This window comes from Rana temporaria, chromosome 6 (genome assembly GCF_905171775.1).
Source record: "Rana temporaria chromosome 6, aRanTem1.1, whole genome shotgun sequence".
Lineage (NCBI taxonomy): Eukaryota > Metazoa > Chordata > Amphibia > Anura > Ranidae > Rana > Rana temporaria.
In genome coordinates, this window is record NC_053494.1 from 39,591,845 (window position 1) to 39,617,206 (window position 25,362).

Consider the following 25,362-nt stretch of genomic DNA (forward strand, 5'->3'; position numbering starts at 1 on the left):
TTGTGTAGTGCAGCTTTTAATTATATCCTTATTTACAGTATATTGAAGGATAAAGAAATTACATCATGTCTTTATTTTTACTTGTTCCTACAGCCTAATCAAATAATTCAGTTGCAAATTTGACCTGCCTACTGACAACAAGTTTTACGCACCTGTCCTGGCAGTGTGTTTTCAATCAGCTTTCTTCCTGCAAATTACACCTCTAGCTACCATTGAGGGCTGATGTTTGAATGCAAAAAAAAATAATTTGGATAATTAAGAAACTAAGCACCTTTAAAATGTCTCATAATGTAGGAAAAATATAGATAATAACATCCAAAAATATTTCACCTCTCTCCGAGTAGTTTTGTTTTACACACTTGATGTACTGGGCTGAAAGTAATAAGTTCTGATAAAATAAGGTCCTTGCAATCATTTGCCCATTGTGTGGTTCCTCATCTCTGAGTTCTACACTTTTAAAGGCTTTTTGCTAGCATCAGAAAATCCAGCTTCCTTCACCTGTGTATTTAAAGAGCTTAAATGAGAGCCCTTTCCCCTTGCACAAAGGCTAATAAATACCTCTCAAATGTCAATGATTTCCTGCCCATTGTATAGCAGGATTGATTCTGAAGACTTGTGCTGTAGGTTAAGTGACATATGAATTCGACTCTCTCTCTCTAATGAACATTTAATTTCCATGTCTGTGAAGCATTCTTAATTATACTTGAATATATCAGATTGCATTTGGAAATGACTTGGCCTGTAGCTAATGAAGATGAAGACAACAACAAAAAAAAGACAGAATAGTTGAGCATATCTCAGTCTTGGTGGTTAAAAATTGTAAGTATCATAACTTTGTTAGTAACATACATTATGTAGGGGCTTCAAGGAGTATTCTACCTTTTTAATGTCATCCAGGCTTGATATTTTTATCTGGAGTAAATGTTGGAATTTAGGATGTTACTTTCACAGGCTTTCCTTTCCTCCTATGTGACAATAGTGGAACTTGGTGATTGGTTGCTCAGGCACCCAGCACTGTACTGTCAAGGTGGTGGGAGAGTCGTGACCTAGTGCTTACACAGGGCATCTTTCTTTGTCTTCCAGTGGAAGAACAGTCTATGGGGGAGTGAAAGGAACGTGATTAGGTTGACGTTAACTTTTCAGCTTGCTGCCTGAACTGCAAGGAATTCAATACTACATTGCTGGAAAAGACGAAACCTATACCTAAAGTGCACCTGTAAAATTAGACATTTTGAAGCTGCCATTGCTAAATTGTTCTTAAAGGTGCAAGCTTTTTAGACTTTGTTGTCTGCATTCTTGCTCTAGCTCTATGACTTTAAAAACAATGAAGCTGAGGCTAAAAAATCCTTGTAGTTTTTTAGTAAACCTGTCAGACCATTATACCGAACAAGAGAAAATGGGTAATAAGCCAGAAAAAAATCATTCTACAATGCAGCTCCACATGTAGCAATACAAGTTGGATGGCCCTCCAGGGTGCAGCGCTTTTCCTATTATGGTTTTGCCTCACCATTAGGAGAGAGGATTGTGGCTGTTCAATAATACGAAGTATCCTGTTTTTATTCAGAAAGAAACAGTGATGTTTACTGAATCTTTGTCTTGTGGGTAATGAACAGCTAAGTAAATGCTTAATTGCTCCAAATACTATTTTAGTAAAGGTTCATTGTAATTATTATGTATCCACATAACCAGATCCAAACAACTAAAGCTAAATTATGGTTGGTAAATGTGAATTTTACTATGGCCTGGTAAATTTTAAAGCAAACCTGTGCCTTACCCAGCAGCACATGCTTACTTAACCCTTGAGTTCCCCACCAATCTGTTCAGCTGCCAGGAATTAAGAAAATGCCTACTTCTTATGTGTATGCAGGAGCATGTTATTGCAGTGGTGCAAGGTGTTTGGTCCAGTATTATCACGAAGGACAGTAAGGGCCATTTCACACTGCTGCGATGCAGGAACCCTGCGATTCCACTGCGGGTTCCCGCATTGCATGTCTTTTGGCAGCAGTTCACACTGCCCTATGCAAACTGTTGGGAGTGTCAGTTAAAAGTTAATGACACCCCCAAATTAGTCAGATCTGCTGTGGACAAAAAAGGGTCCTGTGCGAGTTTGATACAAATTCAACCATACGATCTTTATGGCTGAGATCGCATCACACAGAGATCGCATGTGAATTGCACTGCAGTGCAAATCACATCCAATCTTAGACATTGCACCAGCGGGAACCAGCCCTCATAGTCGTGTGTCAGCTGTGACTTCTTATAGTTCTTATAGTTTACACATGGTGTCTTCCATTGCTCCCAAGCAGCTTAATAAGCTGATAGGTGAATAAAGAAATTTTGAGAATATAGTATGATGCTGGAAAAGGTAGATTAGGTAGACCTGTTGGTTTGCCCTGCGTGGGTGGGGCAAAACAGAATATTTATTTAAAGCCACTGCATAATTATTTTATTTATATGTGTTTCTTTACTATTTAATAGTCTATCCAAAACCAATATTCCTATATTGTATATGTGCTTTACTGAGTCACCCAGGTGACATCTCACTGTTTGACTATTGGTAATCTTTTTAACTGAGAGCTTTTTGTTATATGTAAGCGTTACTTACATCTTTGTTCACCAGTAATTTATCAGTCATAAAATTGGTAATGTCACTGATCATTTTTACGGCAGCCTTCAAATTAAGCTGTTAAGATGAGTCAGAAGTCTCTAATGTGTCTGCATTTTCTGTTCATATTGCATATCTATACGGTGTTCTACTGGCACCCTGTGATATTTTGTACTGTTTTAGCTCGCTGTCTTACTGTGTGATACACCAACTAAGTTGTCTTTTCAGAGGCTTTTTTAACCTTAAATTGTATACACTGTTCTCAACCTCTTGGTATCTCAAAATCCCAGTTTTCCTTTCTCTTTTCCCCATGTGGGTTTATTCAATTTATTTCAGGAATAGATACCTTTCTACACTTAGGCTTAGGGACATAGAATTATTGTAGAAATTTCTGGTTGTTACTCTTTAAATAAAAGTTAACTCTGCAATTGCATGAACAAATTCACAGGATGCAATCGCTGTGTTTAAAATGTCCGTTCTGACAAAATGTATTATTACATGTTATTTAATACATAGATAGGAAAGGAGTGGTGTGAGATGTTATTAAAAAACGAACAAATAGAAATATGTTATTAAAAGCTAGAGAATAGAACAGTTGCAAAAGTAAAACATTGAGAGGGGAGGGGCAGAGAGCTTCTAGCAGAGGTCGTGTCTGGGTGTTAAGTGAAGGCTACAAAGCACATTCCAGAAAAATATGGAGTCTCTTGTGCTTAAATGAACAATACAGTGAAAGTCCATGTCCTTTCCCGTCTTTTGTTTATTTGACACTATTCTTCTCCGTGTTACTTCAGCCGATTGTTGGTAGCTCTTGCTACATTGGCACAGAGAGACAGCATCCTGTTCAGCTCTCTCCTAGCTTTCTCATATTAATAGGTTCATCGGGGCTGGTGGGACCATCTGTTGGTACACTGGGTAGTCACACAGAGGCATAGCCTGATGAAGAAGTAAATAACAAATATGAGAAACGGGAACATCATAATGTAAGCGCCTAATTTCTGTAACCATGTTGCTATGCCATAAATAGTCACCAAAACCTTCTAACCCCTAAAAGGGTTCCATCCATCTTTACCAATAGCTCTGGCCTTATTCTGTAGTTCTCCTATATTGGCAGGATGCCCTTTAATAATGTCCTCATAGATGTCAAAAATGTATATACAACATTAAAAACCAGCAAATAGAAATATGTTATTAAAAGCTAGCAAATGGAACAATTGCAAATGTAAAACCTACCTTGAGAGGGAAGGGGGAGTAAAGATAGAGCGCCTAGCAGAGGTTGTGTCTGTGTGTTAAGTCAGTGGTCATCAACCCTGTCCTGCAGGGCCCACTAACAGGCCAGGTTTTATGTATTACCTTGGGGAGATGCAGTCTAGAATACTGCAATCACTGAGGAACACTGATATCAGCTGTGATGTATTTCAGTTATCTTGCAAACCTGGCCTGTTAGTGGGCCCTGCAGGACAGGGTTGATGACCACTGTGTTAAGTGAAGGTTACAGAGCACGTTTCAACATTGCCGAACAAGATGGAGTCTCTTGTGCATAAATGAACAATACAATGAAAGTCCATGTCAATTATATGAGTCAAAAGTCAGCATTGTAAATGCCCTTCTCCAGGAATGCATGGGCTTCGCCCCCCCCCCCCCCCCCCCTCCTCATTACTGGCACTTTTATTTTCTTTGAGCCTTCTTCAAGGGTCTTTAGCAACTACTTTGTGAGTAGTGTGTGGCCTCAGAAAAATCTGTGGGAACCCCTGAACTGATGCCACTGTTTTCCTAGTGCACTGTAGTGATGACAGTAGCTAACAATACACAGTAGTGTCAGTAATTGTGCACACTCTGGTTTACCCCTATGTGACAATGCTAGGAATTGCCTATTGGCTGCTCAGGCCCCAAACACTTTATTGTGGGGAGTCAGTGGGTGTTATGGTGTGTCTTTTGATGCCTGGAAGTACTAAAGTTATAGTAAAGTGTTAGTGGGGATCAGAATGATATTTGAGATACAATAAGTTTTGGTTCCAAAAAAATGGGGTTGGTCCCTGGGTTTTTTTTTTTTTTATAGCGTTGGGAAGGTTAGGAGCCCCTGTTGGGTTTTTACTGCTATGTGTAGAGGGACTTGCCTTCACTATTACAATAACAATGTCCAACAAAAACAAAAATGCTTTTATTTTTTGAATGGCTATCTTTTTTCCCTGTTGCAGATTTTCTCAAATTTTTTGTCTAGTAATATTATTGCTACCGGGACATTAAAGGATGTAGTCATACCTTTTGTGTTTTTCCTCCTGATATGTTGTCCATGTAATCAATGGAAAATGTATAAAAAAGTGTGTTGCATTGAATGTCAATATGCATCATAACATACATCCACAAATGCTAATGCATGTTGTGATCTATTGATGAAGTGTTAACCTCTTGGCGCCTACAGTATGCAAATATGCAGCCTCTCGGTGGCTGGGTGTTAATCCTGAAGAGTGCCGCATATTTGCATACCTAAATGTAAACAAACATATGCCGAGAGCGTTCCATCTGCGCCTAACGATAAGTTCCCGATCACTTCTTACGATCAAGAGCTTTCCGATCATGTGACGGCCAATCACGGTGGTCACATGATCATAAACTCCCGCCTCTCAGCATCAGAAACCCCTTAAAGAGTCAGGAGGCATCAGTGTTAAAATGCTTCCTAATTCATGTGTTTGTATTTCATTTCAAAATCAAAACCCAGAAGCATAAAAACTCAAAAGGCATTCTATTCTTTCCCCATTCTATTTAAAAATAAAAAATAAATTTTGGCTGACATGCACTTTAAATTCCATGTAGTGAATACATTCACCGACACAAATCTTAAATCAATATGCAAATACTGTTATTTCCCATATTTATTTAGTGCTAAGATTGTATGCTGTTTACAATTATTCACCACAGTCCCGTCCAGTTTAATACCCCTACCACAATCGCAGAAGTATATACTAGGGAGAGTTTGGCTTATAACACATTTGGGGTTTCTTGGATTGTTGGAGGAGGCATACTCACACATTCAGTGGAACATAATATATACATAAGTGTCTCTCCTAGAAATAAAGACCCCCACATCTAGATCGGGGGAAGCAGTTATACCGCGATGTAGGCATTAAATTGTACAAATAAAGTTATTTTTTTATGAGTAATGTTTTCCCTTTAAGCTTCTCCAGCTATCATAATTTTGCTACTGCTTTTCCGTTTGCATATTGTTACCCAAGGGTTCATGCTATGAAAGTGATTTGCAAATTGTCAAAAAAAAAAAAAAAAAAAAAAACAAGCAAAGATTTACTAGCATGTCTTGGTGATACTATCTAAATATGAAATGTTGTATTTTTCCTTATTTTAGTGATTGTGCCTCCTGAGCTGATGCTAGCGCCTAATAATGAAAAATGGCTTTATGAAATCAAATACCATTAACACAGTCAGGCTTTCTTAGTGTCTCTATACATATGTTTGCACCTGTTGTGAGTCTATAGGAGGCTGTGCAAAAGATAAATGTTTTTTCTGTTGAATCTTGAAATAAATGTTTTAAATTTACCTTATGTGTAGTCATTGTAGGTGAATTAAAGGTGATGTAAAGATTCAATTGCAATCGAGTATAATTTGATATTTAGTTTGTTTCATGAATACTACAAATGGCAACGTTTGAGAGATGCATATAAATGTCATCCAGATTAAAAAATGTACATCTTTATCTCACTCTCTAGTGTCTTATTTCTGCTTCTTTCTGATTGGGATTTTCTCTATTGCACAGAATTGAAGAAACAAGTAGAAAGTGCTGAGCTGAAAAACCAAAGACTTCGTGAAGTCTTCCAGAAAAAAATCCATGAATTCCGGACTGCATGCTACATGCTGACCGGATACCGTATCGATATAACTACTGAGAACCAGTACCGTCTGACCTCCATGTATGCTGAGCATAAGGATGATAATCTGCTTTTTAAGGTATGACTTATCCAACTTTTTTTTATTGGTTATCTGCAGCTAAGACAATGTTCTGGTTTTCTTTTGTCATGCAGTGTCTTCTAATATGTGCTATTTCTTGCTTTATTCAGTTATTCCTTATAATCTTTCAGGTGAGATTATTAAAATCTTTTTGTAATATATCCTATGTAAACCCCCAAAAAACTAAAAATTGGTATATTGCAGCTCACCAGACCTCATCTCTGTAGTGGCTTAATTGTTTTTCTGGGGGCTCGCTACTGCATATAATTAATGTACCTTAAAGTTTATACTAAAGCTGCTCATACACTGATAGAATTTTGTTAGAAAAATCTAGTTTAAGGAATGTTTGATTTTGTATTCATTAGTGGAGTCAAACTGTGACCACGGTGACGGGGAAATTTAAAGGAGCGATCTGACACTCCTAAAACAATCCGGGGGCCTGGCAGTACCAGATCTTTATAAATAATATCAGGCAACCCACCTAGGACATCTACTTGACTGGTGCCATCATGGTGATATTAAGCTCTGGCCAACTATAGAGCGAGACCAGAGTCGGGTGTTGCTGCCTAGAGCCCCTTGATGTTTTGACGATTTCCCTTTCTCTTTAAAAAAGCACCCACTATGTCCCGCCTGTGTTTTCAGATTATCTCTACAAATAAGTGGTCCACTTTGGAATCTCCACTGTTCCCCATACTGGATAACCCTTGTTTTACTCCAGATCTTCTAGAAGGAACCTTTGGCTCACTGATCGAGTCAGGGCGATACCAAACATCACACTTTGCAACATCGGGAGCTTGGCCTTCCTTACAGGCCCTTATGTACCACAGTGGCCCTTTTCACCTAGATTTTTGGAGAGCACTGCAATTACATAATTTTTTACAGACCTTTTCTGCCCCAGGCAAGTTTGGACGCTACCTGGCTACACTTGAAGAGTACTGCTCTGGGGGAGACCCATTCCCTAATGCTCTTTTGGCAATGTACACTCTAGTGATCATGCCGCCTGACGACTTTGTTGCCCTACTTGCCAAACTGGGAATCAGACCTGGGTAGAACATTCTCAAAGTCGCAACGTTCTAATATAACCCGATTTGCCCTGAAATCCTCACTCTGCACGAAAATGTAGGAAACCAATTTCAAGCTCCTTACTCTCTTCTTTATAAGTACTTCCCAGGCACCTCTGCTCCTTGCTGCTGGTGGTGTCAAGAGGAGCATGGGACACTGCTACATATCTTTTAGTTTTGTCCTAAGCTGGGGAGTTTCTGGAAAGTGGTCCATAAGATTACCCAAAAGTTTATGACTACAAGATCCCAGAGGATCCCGCGTTTTCTTGTTGCACGCTTTCTCAATTCCCACTAGGGTCTATAAAAAAATAGATTCTCGCCACCTTCTCAATGCGGCTAAGTCTTGCATTCACCTCAACTTTAAATAGACGTGGCCTCCAACAATTGGACTGGGGTTGAGGCGTTGAACCGGATGGAGGACACGGTTTCGAAGGAGAAACGAGAGGCTTGCACGCACACCTGGACATGAAACGTGTGTGTTTTATTCTGAAGAAGGGGAGGCTTTCATTGAGGTGACTCCTACTGATTGATGATGCCCTTACATGTCACAGCAGACTGTCTGACTCCGACTACCCCCCTTTTTTTTCTTCCCCTACTTCTGTTTTCTACTCTCTATCTTTCTACTATTTTGAAAAACTGGGTAGTTTTATACTATATATTGCACACACTAGGAAGTATAACCCTATTTGGGGATTACCTTATTACATTCCAATAGGCCAGCTTGCTACCTCTGAGGAATATTCCCTCCTGCTATTCCCTCCTGCTCCTTTATCAGCTCTGTTTTTTAATGGGGCTGTTATGTATTGTGATTTATTGCTGTTAATCTTTCTAGTGTGTGTATATGTATGTCTATTTGGAAGCTGCCTTTCTTTCTTAAATAAAAATTTGAAAAAAAGTGATCCAGCTGTATAATCACTTGGATCAGGTCTCCTTTTTAAAGCATCACCAGCTCTAAAAAAATAAAAGATATCAGATTCATGACTGCAGCTGTAGCCATGACTGGTAGAACCACTGAAACCCGAGGACATACAGGTACTGTATGTCCATTTGGAATAAGTGGTTAAACCTACAAAATATATTCCAGGTGCATCAAAACAGTGTTAAATGTCTTAAGCTGGCCATCTACTCGTAGATTTTCGAACAAACATTGTATGAACATTTATACAAAATCTTGCTCAAAAATACTTAGAAAATGTTTGCTGAACCACTTGAACCCTGGAAGATTTACCCCCTTCATGACCAGGCCATTTTTTGCAATAGGGCACTGCGTTATTTTTACTGATAATTGCGCAGTCGTGCAACGCTGTACTCAAATAGAATTTGTATTTGTGGTTTTTTTTTTTCACAAAAATAGAGCTTTCTTTTGGTGGTATTTGATTACCCTCTGTGTTTTTTTATTTGTACTATAAACAAAAAAAATGTAAAAAAATCGAGTTCCTTTATAAATTTAGGCCAATATGTTACCTGCTACATATTTTTTTTATTTTTATTTTTCCAATATGCATATATTGATTGGTTTGTGCAAAAGTCATAGCGTCTACAAACTGAGATATATACTGGAATTTTTATGTATTTATAATGGTAATGGCGATGATCAGCTACTTATAGTGAAACTGCGACATTCTGACACTTTGTGGAAACCAGTGACACTAATACAGTGATGAAAGTATGCACTGTCACTATATTAATAACACCGGTTTGGAAGTGTTAAACTTTTAGGGCGATCAAAGGGTTAAATGTCTGCCTAGCCAGTGTTTTTCTGTACTATGTGTGCTACTTTTACTCATGGAAGTAAAGGTTTTTATTCCTTGCTTTGCAGGGACACAAAATCAATCCCTTCTGCCCTGTCAGAACAGAGATCTGCCTTGTTCAAATAGGCAGATCTTTGTTCTCTGTCTCTGCCTGATGATCGATAGGAGCCAGTGAACATCCAGTGCCCGGCACCTGCCGATAAGCTTCTGCTGTGAGTAATCACAGCAAAAGCAGGCCTTGTACTGCAGTGCAGAATCATATATATATATATATATATATATATATATATATATATATATATATATATATATATATATATATATATATATAATGGGATTCTGCACAGGAAGGATGCCATGTAGTAGTAAATGTGCTATGGGGCAGTCCTTAAGCGGGTACAATTTATGAGTGAATTAATTATTTAACTCAAAAATGGCATTCACCGTTAGAAACTGATTCATTTGAGAACATTTTTCTTGTTACTGCAGTTAAAAATTAACATCAATTTTCCTCATTAATAACAAAATTGTCCGAGCATTTGAAAATTTTCAAACACAGTGTATTGATAGCTTTACATTTTTTTTATTTTTTTTTATTCTGAACCAGCCACTACCTGAGTAAAACGACCTGTCCTCAGCCAACATGCTGCAGAGTGGGGTCCTTTCTCTCTGTGTGGAAGAAGTGGTTTCACTGCAGAGATCCAACATATAGCCCCTGGAAAGCCAGAACTGTAAGAATTTGGTTAACCATTTTTTGCAAGTATGTAAAGTCTTTCCTTCCCTTTGCTCGATTTTGCAGTCCACCAGACAGGCAAATTATACTTGAAACATTCTATTGGAATATAAACCTCTTCCTGAATTTCACTAGATTTTGTTAAAAGTACCAGTGTCCTTTAGTTCCCTTTGAAATCGTCTGCTTTCAGGTATTTCTTGCTTAATCATACAGTAAATATAAAGTATAAGCCAAGGAACATCAAGCGCAAACTCTGTTGTAAGCTAGTGCACATCACAATTCCAGGCTCCAGCGATTTGCTATGGGGTCAGTCTGAGAGAGATGCCGCATCTTCCTTGTGGTGATTTCCAGGAATTTCCATCCATCACGCTCAGGCACACACAATAACGTATATTTCTTTCTGCATGCCGTTTACTCCTGAAAAATTGTGACCTTGGCTATAGAATCAGAACCCTAGCCAGTGTCTGAAGGGTCATAATAAAATAAATAGGGAGTCTAAAGTAAATATGGTGGTTAACACTAGCTGGACTACAGTGATATGTGTTTTAGTATGATTCAGCCTAGCAGTGTGCACAGTGTGAAGATACGGCTCTTGGCGAGCAAATGGGAAATGAGAGCTGACTGCAGACAAGCACTTTGTCACTTGCAAACAGTGTGTTCTTTGACCTACTGGTGTGTAGCGCAGGAGATGTGTGATGTTCGGCGCACCTTAAAACCATGAATTCTTAAAAACATACAAGTGTAAAGCTTTCCTCTCTGCAGGCTTCTATAATCCGGAGGGTGAGACTGACTACAAAATGATGTTCAAACTGCCTTCACTTCAATACCTCCTGTTCATAGTATTATGTTCCACGGAAGCTCTGCTTGTTTCCTTTGCCTTATTCATACTGCACATGCAGTCTGTAAGATTCATAGACTTTTTTGCTCTGTTTACCTAAAATAAATAAATAGGGAAAAAATCATGTTTTAAGTCAGTTATTTCAAGGACTGAAAATAAGCTCCTAGTCCAAAAATCTCTCTTTACTGTATTACTGCACAATATTGTTTTGCTTGTGTTTGGAGGTTATTTTCCTGGGATTCATATTAGTCATGTGATACAGACAAATGAATAAACCTCATAAGATTTTAGTAAAAGTTGAGCTAGTAAAATCGCTTGTGTAGCCTTAAAGGATTAGTCCAGCCTGAGCTTTTTAGGCTGGGCTTCTCCTCTGGGTCAAAGGAGTGCAGTTTATTTTGCACTCCTGTGACCCGTTTTCAGTGGAGAGTGGTCTGAAATCCGCTTTCCGCTGATGTCACTGCTATTAGTCAGGGCAGCGTGTCATCATGACTTCCAAGTCGGGATCCGCCAGCTGCCCTGATTGATGGCAGTGTCAGCAAGCCGCTGAGACGGCTGCTCCCTGCCCCTCCACTGCTCAGCGCTCCAATGAGTGAATCGATTCTCAGTGCAGAGATGCCGGGGGACAGATGCAGCATCAGTCTGATGCTGCATCCACCAAGGTAAGTAAGAATAGCAAAAAAAAAAAACGCATACTAAAATGCAAATTTAATTGGAAAACAATACGGTCTCTATGTGGTAAGGTTACCAGATTTACACATGAAATTCAGGGTTGTTACTGACCACGCCCACTTTTAGATTACACCCACAATATTGTGCCTCCATTTTTAACACAGTCGGAAACAATTGGTCACAGAGTTTTGGCGCAAGATGCAGACACGTAAAGTGGATTTAAACCTGATTCATGAAATTTGAGCTGGGCACATAAATCTGTAGTTTTTTGTTATCTCTCTTCAAAGTCCCGTGGTTTTCTCCTGCTCCGTTCTTCTGTTATCAGCATGATACCTTCTGACAGATTTTCCGACACATGAGATAAAAACAAGCTACATTTTGTGTCGGGGAGGAAGATATAAATAGATTAGCAGGCAGCTTTCCATGTCACAGAACACCTCTGAGAGTCTTTACCTATGTGGAGAGGGGATGTGTGTCTTTTCTCTAATCAACTGCCTTGACTGTATGCCCAGACTTCACACTGTGTGTTAAACAGGAAGAGACAGTATAAAAAGTTGAAAACAGCAGATATAAGAAAGGCCTGGATGCTTTCCTAAATGTACATAATATAACTGAGTACTAAGATTTGTAGGTAAAGTTGATCCGGGGAAAATCCGATTGCCTCTCGGGGGATCAGGAAGGAATTTTTTCTCCTGCTGTAGAAAATTGGATCATGCTCTGCTGGGGCTTTTTGCCTTCCTCTGGCTCAACTGTGGGTATGGAGTTGGATGTATGGGATTGTACTATGTTCTTTATTTTGTTTGTTTATTTTTTTTTTGGTTGAACTGGATGGACTTGTGTCTTTTTTCAACCTGACTAATAACTATGTAACTATATACATGTGAAATTTCTGTAGGGAGATTTGTTTGACCTCTGTGTATCATCTGAGGCTTTTCACTTCACTGGGTATATGTGAAGGTTTACATCCATTTTTTAACCACTTCCCGCCCGGTCGATAGTATATTGACGTCCGGGAAGTGGTTCTGAAATCCTGAAAGGATGTCTATTGACGTCCTGCAGGATAACAGCCGCCGCGCGCCCATGCGTCGATTGGTGATACAGGGTGTCAGTGTATGATGCCAGATCGTACGATTTTCCTTTATTCAGTACATCTGTTGTTCGAAAATGCAATACAAATGCATTACAACACATGGCATCACTTCTGAATTTTTATTCTGTTGTACGAGAATTCTTGTGACTTTAGTAAACGCTTCAGGTTCGATCTGAGATTAGCATACAAAAAAAGGACGATCATTTGTCTGATAATCTCACTGTGTGTACCGGGCATAAGTAACAGAGTGCAGGGGTCAGGAGAATGCCCGTGGGGGCGCGCGGCGATCGGTGATGCGGGGTGTCAGTCTGACACCCTGCATCTCTGATCTCAGTAAAGAGCCTCCGGCGGAGGCTCTTTACCACGTGATCAGCCGTGTCCAATCACGGCTGATCACAATGTAAACAGGAAGAGCCGTTGATGGCTCTTCCTCACTCGCGTCTGACAGACGCGAGTAGAGGTGAGCCGATAGGCGGCTCTCCTGATGGGGGGTTCGGGCTGATTGTTTATCAGTGCAGCCCCCCCCCCATCGGATGCCAACACTGGACCACCAGGAAAGCCCACACTGGACCACCAGGGAAGGGCAGTAAAAAAAAAAGAGAATAGATGCCAATCAGTGCCCATGTGGCACTGACTGGCAACATGGGACTGGCACTGGAATAAACAAGTGATGCCCAGCAATGCCATCAGTGCCACCCCTCAGTGCCCATCCATGCCCAGTGCCCACCTATCAGTGCCCATTTGTGCCACCCATAAGTACCCATCAGTGCCGCCCATGAGTGCCCATCAGTGTCGCCTATGAGTACCCAGTGCCACATATGAGTGCCCATCAGTGCTGCCTATGAGTGCCCATCAGTGCCGCATACCAGCGCCGCCTCTGTGTCCGACAGTGCCGCCTCACCGGTGCCCATCAGTGCCACCTCATCGGTGCCCATAATCGAAGTAGAAAACATACTTATTTACCCAAAAATTAACAGAAAAAAATAACCTTTTTTTCCCCAAAATTTCTGTCTTTTTTTTTTGTTATGGCTCTCCGTTTTTTGCGCGCTGTGATTGGCCAAGCATGCGGGTCATAGTGCATGCTTGGCCAATCATCAGCCAGCAATGCCGCAGTGACTTATGGGCTGTGACGCACCACTCGAATTTGGCGCGAACGGCCCGTAACGATCGAACATACGATGTTCGAGTCTAACATGGGTTTGACTCGAACACGAAGCTCATCCCTACTCAGCTTGGGCATCCAACAGCAGAGAAGACCTTTATAGCAGCACTGCACAAGCAACAGTCCATAACCTTGCTGCATATATCACTCTAGGTTGCTGTGCAGAACCAAGCAGCCCCCAGCAGTGCCAGTTTTGGCTGATACTTGCACACAGCAACAGATGGTTTGGGTCCTGCACACTGCAGGGTTTACTGTATGCTACCAGGTTTCCAGGGACAATAACAGGGATGCCAATTTCCTGGAAATAGAAACATCAAAATGGGAACAGATGACATACTTAATATGCGGACTATTACTTTTTGCTTTTAACCTTTGCTTTGTAACCACCATGATTGTGCTGCTATGTGATTTTGCCCAAACGGAGCAAAGCTTTTACACAGATGTTGGAGGAGTACTGTATTTTTACTCGGCTTTCGCTGTACTAAAATCACTCTACAGAGGTTTGGACCTCTAATGAGATCTATTTCTAACAGTGGAGCTATTAAGGTTAAGGCAGTATAGCGTGCTTACCCTCAATTTTACTGGTTGAAATATAATTCCACCTAAATGCATGACAAAGGGCCCTGCATACCTCTTCATATATTGTATGTACGCATGGGGGTTATTTTTTTATTTGTTTGCTGTGTTGATTGAGAGACAAATAAAATGCATATACGTACAGTATATGAGAGTCTTAAATATGCAGGGCCCTACATCATGCTAATGGGGGAATTACATTTTAATATGTTTGTAACAAAATATATTTTATATTTGTCTTGGGGTTTTGGTGGTCTTAATGCAACATTTGTTGTATTTAGGTAATATAGAAATACATTTGTATTAATCTACTATTAGTATAATTTAAAAGGTAAATTACTTTCTTTGTGGAAGGTCCTGTGCATCTTTTCTAATGAGTTTGATGAGTTTTTCTTGTGGTTCTAATTTGGTGCAGTACATTATCCCTTATATGTATTTATCCCCTGAGTGTTTTCAATTGGTGGTTCTTTATTATTCCATTCCCCATTTATCTAGGTGGACTGTTGTATATCACAGAGTTTTTTCTATAAAGACTTGGTTAAATATTTAAACTCCTTTTTGTTCAGTGGAAAATCTGATAAATTAGATGACTCTGCGGTTATCAATTCTTGCTTGTTAGAAGGGAAGCAGCTAAAGGCACCCATGTTAGATAATGTCACTGTATAAGCAATGTTCCTCTTTCGCTGTCTGTCTTCTCTCTTGTTGGCTAACTGAATATATTTTGCTGTGCAAGCTTTACAGAATACTCGGTCAATAATCAGTATTAAGGGATTTTAGATGCTTGTGCAACAAATTATATTCAGTCAACAAAAGGTATTGAATGCTATTTTACTTTCCTGCTACACCATCTATTACTATCATATTACGCTTTCTTTTAATCTTGCAGTTTTTTGTAAAACACTCCTGTAAATGGAGTAAGTTTATGGAGGGTACATGGCTGGGACCCATTGTATCTTTATACCCTGCAATATGAGATTTTTCTCTGATGCCTAATGATGTCTCTAAGATTTACTTTGTTTTTAAAGATCTTAAAATTGGAAAAAATTGGATGAGATTGCGTGGAAATTATTGCCATACCCTCCATACTGACCTGTTTAGTAAATCATTACAATTATCTCTGCAATTCAAATGTTTTACATTCATTTAAAGCCCAACTTCAGCTTAAGAAAGAAACCATCTAAAAATGTATTGCCCTGAAAGAGTAAAACATACTTAAATGCTGATTCTGTTCTTGCAAACCCACCACTTTTGAATCTAGCACTAATCCTTTTCTGGGCTAAGTGATGCCCAGTGTTGTTCAGCTCACTTCCTAGTCGTTCCCTTAAGAGTGTCATGGAGCCATCTCCTGGTGGATCGTCATCAAAGTTCCCTGGGCTTACAGGAGAATGCTGACAGTCTCTACTGCATCCAAAACCCACTGTCTGACAGGCAAAAAGGACCTGTTATGTCATGCAACAAGCCAAAGACCTTGAAAATTTCTGACTTTTTGCTCATATTTGAACAGGCAAACATTTCATATTCATAAGGCCAGTTCCCACCGCATGCAGTCCGGTGCATTTTTTTTTCTGCATCAAAAATGCATGGAAATATTATATGGTTTCCAATGGCATAGTTCCCACCAGTGCAGTCAGTTCTAGGGCTTAACAGTTCCAGAGAAAAAAAAATATAACATGCTGCATTTTTTCCTGCACTCTACTGGAACACCGTAAAATGCACTGGAATGCATCAAAAACACACCAGACTCCAGTACAGTAAAAAAAACTGGAGGAAAAAAAGAAAAAAAAGCATCTGGAATGCACCCAGAAGTTCATCAAAAACGCACAGCATGTGCCCAAAAAAAGTGTTAAAAACTTGCATGCAAAAACACATCCGAAACGGATCTGGAGTGCTTTTTTGTGGTGTGAACCAGCCCTTAGACAAAAGCTTTTATATCTGAACAGGCAAACATTAAATCTTTATTCAAGAACAACCTACAGGTTAATGGTGAAACACACAAAAAACTGGCCTTTTTAATCATTTATTCAGCAAAAATATCAGTAGATGTCAATGTGAACTGTGGAAAACCCCACATTTGGCCTCAGTAGCTGGCATTGCCTCCTTTAGCAGAGATGAGTTCTAGTAGACGTTTTGCATAACTGATTCAGTGAATTTTCTGATCACTCCTCCATACAAAATGTATACAGGCTACAAGATGCTAATTGGTTTCCTTGCATGCATTCCCACTTCAAATCCCCCAACAACATTTCAGTTGGATTTAAATGAGGGCCCTTTATTTTTTCTTTCTGAGCCACTCCTTGGTGGATTTGCTAGCGTGTTTTAGGACATTTTGAAAGTTCCACAACAGATGACCTTGCATGTTCATCGAGAACATTTTGATATGATGTAGAATTTATTGCTGACTGCAAGCCACCTAGACTCAGAAGCAGCAAAGCAACCCCAAAACATAACATCCCCACCACCATGATTCACAGTTGGTATGGTATGCTTCTCATGAAATGCTTTCTTTGTCTACTGCTACTGTGGCTAAGCAAATGTATTTTGAAGTCATTAGTCCACAGCACATTGTTTCATATATCCTGGTTTTACATGATTGATCCCTTTCCTTACAAGAGGAAGGAGAGTAATTTCTTAATGAGGAATGGAGTATTGAATGTAACCCCCACACATCTGATCTCTAGTCTCTGTATGTGACCTCTATACCTCCTTTATCCTACACATCTGCACATTAACCACTCCTCTCCATCCTTCCACATGATGTGACCTGTGTGTTAACCTCTTCACTTCCTCTTCCCCCTTTCTATGACCTATAGAGTAATGTATCTAGAATATCATTACCAAGTTCCATGTTTAACATCCCTCAATAACAGCATGTTAAATCATTGCCCAAAAAAGTGGCAAAAAATGAAATCCGCTTGGGGTGTCTATTTTCCAAAAATGTGTATTTTCGTGGGTTTTTAGTATGGTCCTAGCATTTTATTTGATATGATTTATAAGAGTGTAGGCTTTAGTGTTTTTATTTAGTTTTTTATAGGCTATTTTCTTACGGTAAAAATTAACATAATTTAATTTTGATTGTACATGGTGTAATAGTCCTGGCCACCCTTAGGCCCCTTTCACACGGCCTGATAGAATGGTGCTTTTAGCTGCGGATTTTACTGCAGCTAGAAGCACACAATGCTTTCCTATGACATCATTCACACACTACGGTTACCTGCGGTTGTGTTACCAACGGTTTTCTGCGGATAGAAAAAATAGATCTCAATGCGTCCAGCTGCGAAATCCCGCAGCTATCGGCACATAACCGCAGGTAATCGCAGTGCACTGTGTCAGCTGTGTTTGGTATGAATCTTGAGGGGGAACTCCACGCCAAATTTCAAATAAAAAAAACGCCATGGGTTCCTCCTACAGGAGCATACCAGGCCCTTGGGTCTGCTATGGATTTTAAGGGGAACACCGTACGCCGAAAAAACGGCGTGGGGTTCCCCCAAATTCCATATCAGACCCGTATCCGAGCAGCAGCCTGGCCGGTCAGGAAAGGAGTGGGGACGAGCGAGCGCCCCCCTCCTTAACCGTGCCAGGCCGCATGCCCTCAACATGGAGGGGTAGGTGCTTTGGGGCAGGGGGGATGCCCTGTGGCCCCCCCACCCCAAAGCACCTGTCCCCATGTTGATGAGGACAGGGCCTCTTCCCGACAACCCTGGCCGTTGGTTGGTATGCGCAACCGCAGCTAAAAGCACTGTACAAATGCAGCTGACCGCTGTGCATGAAGTCTTGAATTCCAGCAAAACATAAACATGCTTTTAGCTGCGGCAAAACAGCCGCCCGTGTGAAAGGCGCCTAAATTCTCTTATTTCTACTTTGAGTTTATTTATTCGTATAAAATTATGTTTTATCCATGAATTGTCTTAAAAGTTTTCTCTGCTAAAAAGAGAGCCTTGCTTCCCACCAAATTCTCTGCCAACTTTTTAGTGATCACCCAGCACCCTGACTTATTGAATCCCGTTATGTGTCATGCTGTTCTCTCTCTTTCCAAATAACTTTCGATCTACAGAGTTGAGGTTTGATTCACTGGAAATGCTGTCAAAATTCCAAATCACTTTCTGCAGCTTTTATGAGTTTGCTTTTGAACCTTTCACGGCAGGGAAGGAATGAGTTAGAGACGCAAAGCAACTAACTTTGCCCTTTGAGAACATTTGTCTAATAAAGTCACTGATAAACCATGCAGCATGACACATGCAGAGACTAACTCATATCCACTCAATAACACCTTTTCAGTTGAAATTGACAAACTCCTGGATAAAAACAACAGGAAAAGAAGAAACAGACATAACTCTGCTTAAGAATACTTGGCGAGTTATTGCCTGCTTTCTTCCAATATCACGTCTGCTTTTTTTATGTGATGTATTTTTTAAAGCACTTTATATTGCATTTGCCTGTAGGTTACAAGGCTTAAATTTAGTACTGTTTTCTCATAACGTAGAAGAGTTTATGGAAGTGAAGTTGTATATTGAGAGAAATAGTAAAAATAAACAAATATGTGGCTACGTTGGTTCCCTCTGGGTACTCCAGTTTCCTCCCACACGCCTAAGACATGTTGGTAGTTTAATTAGCTCCTGTCTAAACTGGCCCTAGTATGTGTACAAATGAATGTGAGTTAGGGACATTAGATTGCAAGCTCCTTGAGGGCAGGAACTAATGTGAATGTACAATATATATATGTAAAGTGGTGTGTAAAAATTGTCAGTGCATTATAAGTACATCAAATAAATAAAGTATAATGTACCTGTCTTCATCAGTGTGTTAAAATCTGTGATGCAGGCTTGGGGCTGTGATTGAGCTTTGCTGTCTAACACAAGGTACTGCAGCAAAACTCAAAGATCTGTATGCTCTTTGACAGTGGTACCTGTATCGCAAAACTTATGACATAGATAACGCATTGTTTTTGCACATAAGACAGTATCCATGTATGTATTTCAACCATGTGTTTACCGGCTTGCCTAAAGTTCAACTTCAATGTTTTTAACAGGCCTAGAAAGTCTAGCTTCGAACCAACGGCCCTATGCTAGTCAGAAGTGCTAACCATCGAGCCACTGTGCTACAAGTATTTGACATTATAAGTTAGCCTTTAGACCTTCTTCAAACCTATTCATTGCAGTAATGTGCATTTTATGACAACAGTTACACATGGGTGCTGGGAGGCAGAGAGATTCTGAATCGGGTGTAGTGAAGGCAAGGTCCTCGGGTATTGAGGTGCAGTGTCAGTGGTGCTGGGGTGCAGTGTCATGGGTGAGGAGAGATAGGGAGGTACAAAGTGAGGGTTGCAAAGGGGTGCAGTGTTGGGGGTGCAGGTTGGCAGGAAGATCTAATATCATGGTGCAGAGTGCCAGGGGTACAGAGTTCATAGGCCCAAATGCTCAAGCTGTCTACATGTAAGCCTGGAGACTATTCTATATGGTGCAGGCGCCTGAACCAAATTATCCACTGATCTAAAGTAAGTGCGAGGGTGTTTAGTTAGTATGTGGAGAGGCAGGCCATTAGGATAAAGATGCCCAAAAATGTAGTTAGCCTTTAGGGCTTATGCATTGCAGTAATGTGCATTTTACTGCAAGGTTAGCCTATACCACTTTGTGTGCTGCAATGCTCATTCATTTAGAAGGGTTCCCTGATGTGCAAGTACAGTAGGTGCAAATGGGCTCACACTAAAGCATGTCACAGCATTGCATAGTGGTGCTCTGCATTAAAAAAAAAAGTGCAGGCCTTTTATCCCTGTTGCCCTATATTGACAACTATTCTTGATAAAAAAGCTGCCTTTAGGCAACTATGTAGCCCACTGCAGTGGAATGGCGCTGTATGATGTGTGAACTATGAGGGTTTATAAAAAGGATCTTCCCAAAATGTCAGGTGGTATTTGCTTTCTATAGAAACTTGCAGCTTATAAAAACTAGTAGGCATGTGCAAAAGGGAAAAATGTGTTTAGTTTCGTTTCGTTTTAATTTGTTATTTAATTAATTTCGTTAAGTTAAATTCGTTACATGTGTTAAATTCGTTTTCGGAATTTGTTCGTTTTAGACCGAATTCGAAAAACCCGGGCGAATTCGAATATATTTCGACTGGATTCGATAATATTTCAATCGGATTTCGAAAACAAATTCTATTCGAATCGAATTCGAAAACAATTCAATTCGAAAACCAATTCAAATGGAAATTGAAAGCAAATTTGAATCAAAATCTAAAAAATATAAATCCAATTCTAATAAACAATGCAATAACATAGAATATAAAATAATAAAACAAGAGAATGAAAATCAAAGAATATTAAAGAACAGAATGGAATTTAATAGAATGTAATCAAATACAATAGAATATGACCTGGTTTCTTCTATCTATCTTCTATCTATCTTCCATTTTCTGAAATTCGAAATTCATATAGAATGAACTCAAATTCGAATAGAAAAATATTCGGAACGAAATGCACATGCCTAATTGGGAGGTTTTATTAAAAAATAATCAGAATGCAGTACATAAATTCTATGCAATATATTGAAAAACAGGGATATAATTGCATTATGATTAATTGTAACTTGGAAAAAAATTAAACTTTCATACAGCATTTCTGTACATTTCTCACCCGTTCCCCCACTGAGTTAACCTAAGCCTCCCCATCAAACAGTTTTGCACGAGTCCACTGACTTTATGCCACAATGTTTACCTGTGGTTTGTTTGTCTTTTGTGCATGTGCAGTAAAACCCCTTAGACTTATATGGGGCAAGGAGACTGATCTGAGGATTCTGCTGCCCAAACATTAGAAGCAGGACTCAGACTCCCCATTTAGTGTCAGTGCTGCTGAACTTCAATAACCTCCAGTGGTCTCCGTACATACCAGCAATCGGCTACCAGCATGAGAATTTTCTCTACAATAATCTATTTGATACATTTTTCAATTGATCATGTGTAAAACGTAGGCTACAAAAAAAAGCTGTACATAATATATATATATATATATATATATATATATATATATATATATTAACGATGTGGGGTGATTAAGCTCTAGGGTGTATGCGTTTTAAGGAACACCGGTCAGTCCAGACTGTACATTTAATGGAGTATAAAATAGATTTCAGCCTCCTGGTTCACTCACTCTTAGTCAAACTCCCTCCTACAAAGAAAAGATCCAGCATTTCTGCACAACATGGTGAATGATAAAGCATTTTGGTGGTGGTCATCGCTCTAGTGCAGTGGTCATCAACCCTGTCCTCAGAGCCCACTAACAGGCCAGGTTTTATGTATTATCTTGGTGAGATGCAGACTAGAATACTCAGGGCCGGTGCCATCACTAGGCAAACTAGGCAGCCACCTAGGGCGCACTGCCGCCTAGGGGCACCCGGACGCTGATTTCCCTCCTCCTCTGCATGCTCTGAAGGCTGCAGCATGTAACTAACTTAGTCTCAGGCAGCTGCTCTGTCTGTAGTATAATTAGAGGTGCAGTGCAGCACGGAAGCCAGCGCTAGAGGAAGCAGAGTCGATGCTTCCTGTATAGCACCGCCTCCTGTCACATGGGTAGGGCAAAGGGGGTGGAGTCAAAAAATCCTTACACCAGCCCTGAGAATACTGCAATTACTAAGTAGCAAATGATATCACCTGTGATGTATTTCAGTTATCTTGCAAACCTCACCTGTTAGTGGGCCCTGAGGACAGGGTTGATGACCCACTGCTCTAGTGGATGCTTAATAGGAACAAGTGACACTGTACACTTGGCTTAAAAGCTGGCGTAAGGGGTGTTGAGAGAGCTCTCTGTTAAGGTCCAACAAAGCTGTGACCATTAGGGAGGAAACAAAGTACCGTATATACTTGACTATAAGCTGAACCGAATATAAGCCGAGGCACCTAATTTTGCCACAAAAAAAATGGGAAAATTTATTGATTCGAGTATAAGCCTAGGGAGTCCATCTGCATGCCTCACTTTGCCTCGATGTGTCCATGTGCCCATGCCTCACTGTGCCCATGACTAGACTGACGTTAAACATGGGAGTCTATGGAAAGGGTGCCCAGCTTTGAAAAATCAGTGCTCCCAGCCGTAGGTCCCCCAGACAACAAACTCTGCACACTTATAGAGGAGGGTTACATGTGTGCCAAGTTTCGGGTCCAGGGGACCTACGACCGGCCGGTACCGGGTCCCCAAATTCACCGGAGAAATGACCGTTTAACATAGGAGTCTATGGAAGCGGTGCCCGTCTTTTTAAAAAATCTGTGCTCCCCGGCCAACAAACTTTGCACACTTGTAGAGGAAGAGTGGGGCTACATGTGGTACCTGGTCCCCAAAGTCCGGGAGATCAGGCGCAAAAAGGTGACTCGAGTATAAGCCGAGGGGGGCATTTTCAGCACTATAAATAAAATGTGCTGAAAAACTCGGCTTATACTCGAGTGTATATACAGTACCCATAAAAATATATTTTCTCTGCTGTATCTGTTTTTTTGTCTCCAGCTACAAACCTGGCAACCTAATTTTTTTGTGTACACTAATCTTACATTATAATCCCTTCCCCAGCTTGATAATGGTCCATTATGCCTTTCTTTTAATGAACACACACAAATAGATAATACTTATATGGTGCCTGAAGTAAGACCACAACTTTAAATATTCTTCTACACTACAAAATATTTTATTTTGTTCTAGATGCATTTACTAAGCTGCTTTGCTTACTATATGTTTACTTTTGATAACAACGTGTCCCTTGGGTCTCATGTTCCCAAATGATATATGGGCAGCCCATCCATGTCCCCAGTCTCAACATTAAAGCTTGGCTGATCCAACCGCTCTTTGCATTCTACCTCCGCTTCATGCTGGAAAATTATTTCATTAAATATGTATGCGTTAATGCAGGCCGTGGCTAATGTCCCAGATGCTGCCTGGAACTACTGAGCAATAACGCCTTGGCCTCTATCTGCAAGCAAGGAATGTGACGTTAACTGTACACGCGGGAGCAGTTTATATCCTCGGTAAGGCAGGTTCAATTAGTACTTAAATCATCCCTTCTTTGAGCGAATCCCAGAGGGGTTGTGAATGGAGACTGGTTTACCTCTACTGACACAAAACACAGAAGACCTGTCATGATGGGGAAATAGGCATTTCCTATTCACCTATACAAAGTGCCAAGAAGTTTTCTGTTTTTGTTTCTAAATAAATTGAACATGATGGTCCAAATGATTCCACATAGCAATAATTGTGTAGTATCCAACTGTGGTTTGGTTCTTGTCCTTCTTTTGCTACAGTTGAAAATGTGGACAGACATTAATATAAAGAGGCACCTTCATTTTTATCAGTTAGAAGGCATTTTTTTTATATAATAAAACAAAAACTGAATATTTTATATATCCAATCATTTTTGTTTTTCTTTTAGACGTGAAATCATCAGTAAACGATAATGGTCTATTGCAACCTACCCCCTCCCTCCTGACTGATCTCAGTGGGGGAGGAATAGGGGGGGGGGGTCAGCCAGGTGGACATAGCATTCCAGATGATTGCTATTGCTTTACAAATTTTAAGAATTATGCTATAGTGTTGCCTGGTCACAGTGATTGTGTATGTTTCGGTCATGGTTATCCTACAGAATAACATTTCATGTCTGTGGAAACATCAGGTTGTTATGCAATCCAGGTGTGTTACTTATATTAAAGATGACCAGGGTTTGTTCCAGGAAAGCAAAAGTGTAGGAGTCCCAATAATAATAATCATAATAATAATCAAGCGTGACTGTGCATGTGTTATGGATTAGTCATCTGTACTATTATCTTGTCAGTGTCACTGAGTACTTGTGACAGCCTGCAATTAAAAAAAAATCTCTGTGAAGTGGCTTTACATTATACCGTGTTTCCCCGAAAATAAGACCTACCCCGAAAGTAAGCCCTACTGTCATTTTTGGAGAAGGCTGCAATATAAGCCCTACCCCAAAAATAAGCCCTAGTTTGGGGTTGTGTGGTCTAGACTGTGTATGTTTCTTTGGTGAATACCTTCATTGCGGCGCTGCTCAGCTCAGCGGGATCTCGGCCCCCCCCTCCCTCTGCAGTGCTTAGAGCATGGAAGACCGATCAGGTGGGTCACGGAAGGACCGAGGAAGGCGCTGTAGGAAGGTACGGTGCACACTTTACATTGTATGGGGGCTGTAAATACAGTGCAATTTATGATTTTACAGGCACTTTTAACTCCGTTCCAGGAGATGGGGAGAGAAGACAGCACATGACAAGCCCTACCCTGAAAATAAGCCCTACTGGGTCTTTTGTCGAAAAAATTTATATAAGACCCGGGCTTATTTTCGGGGAAACACGGTAGCATAAGGCTTGTTCACATAAGGATTTATTTGACTTTTCCATAAGAAATAGTCCAACTTTACCAGCATTCCCCATTCCAACTGAGTGTATCGCTTAATAGATCAACTTCTCATGAACAGTAAGGATGAGCTCAGGCATGTTCGCAAACCACATGTGCAGAGGCCGCCAGGAAGTTGGCACTGCACAGCGCTAATCACAAGCAGTGAGACATTGTCCCAATGCACGGCTGCACAGATCGGGAAATGCCTTACTGCCTGTGATTAGCGTTGTGCAGTGCCGACTTCCTGGCGTGCTCTGCACATGTGGTTTGCGAAAACGCCTGAGCTCATCCTTGATGAACAGGAAGAATCATACATGGATCAAATGTTTCCCAATTTCTATCCATTCATGCCCATCTTTAGGCTGATGAGGCACTCTTTTTTCTGGGATGGAAGGAAAGGAAGACTCAGAGTTGTTGAATATGGCAAAGATAATCAAGTATACACATACTGTAGGCTCGGAAACCTATCTTTATTTCACAAGTTTTTCAGCGGTAAGATGGTATGTGGTGCATGGATTTGGTTTCCTTGTCAGAAGTTCTCTTGAAGGTTG

The 25,362-nt window shown here is 40.3% G+C and overlaps 1 protein-coding gene across 2 annotated transcripts in view; it reads left to right on the forward strand.

Moving 5' to 3' along the window:
- Positions 1-25,362, forward strand: part of MAD1L1 (mitotic arrest deficient 1 like 1) — a 915,026-nt gene that overhangs the window by 675,453 nt on the left and 214,211 nt on the right. For both annotated transcript variants that reach the window (XM_040356690.1, XM_040356691.1), the window contains one exon: positions 6,372-6,562. In XM_040356690.1, coding sequence (XP_040212624.1) covers positions 6,372-6,562 — 191 coding nt within the window. The remainder of the gene's footprint in view (positions 1-6,371; positions 6,563-25,362) is intronic.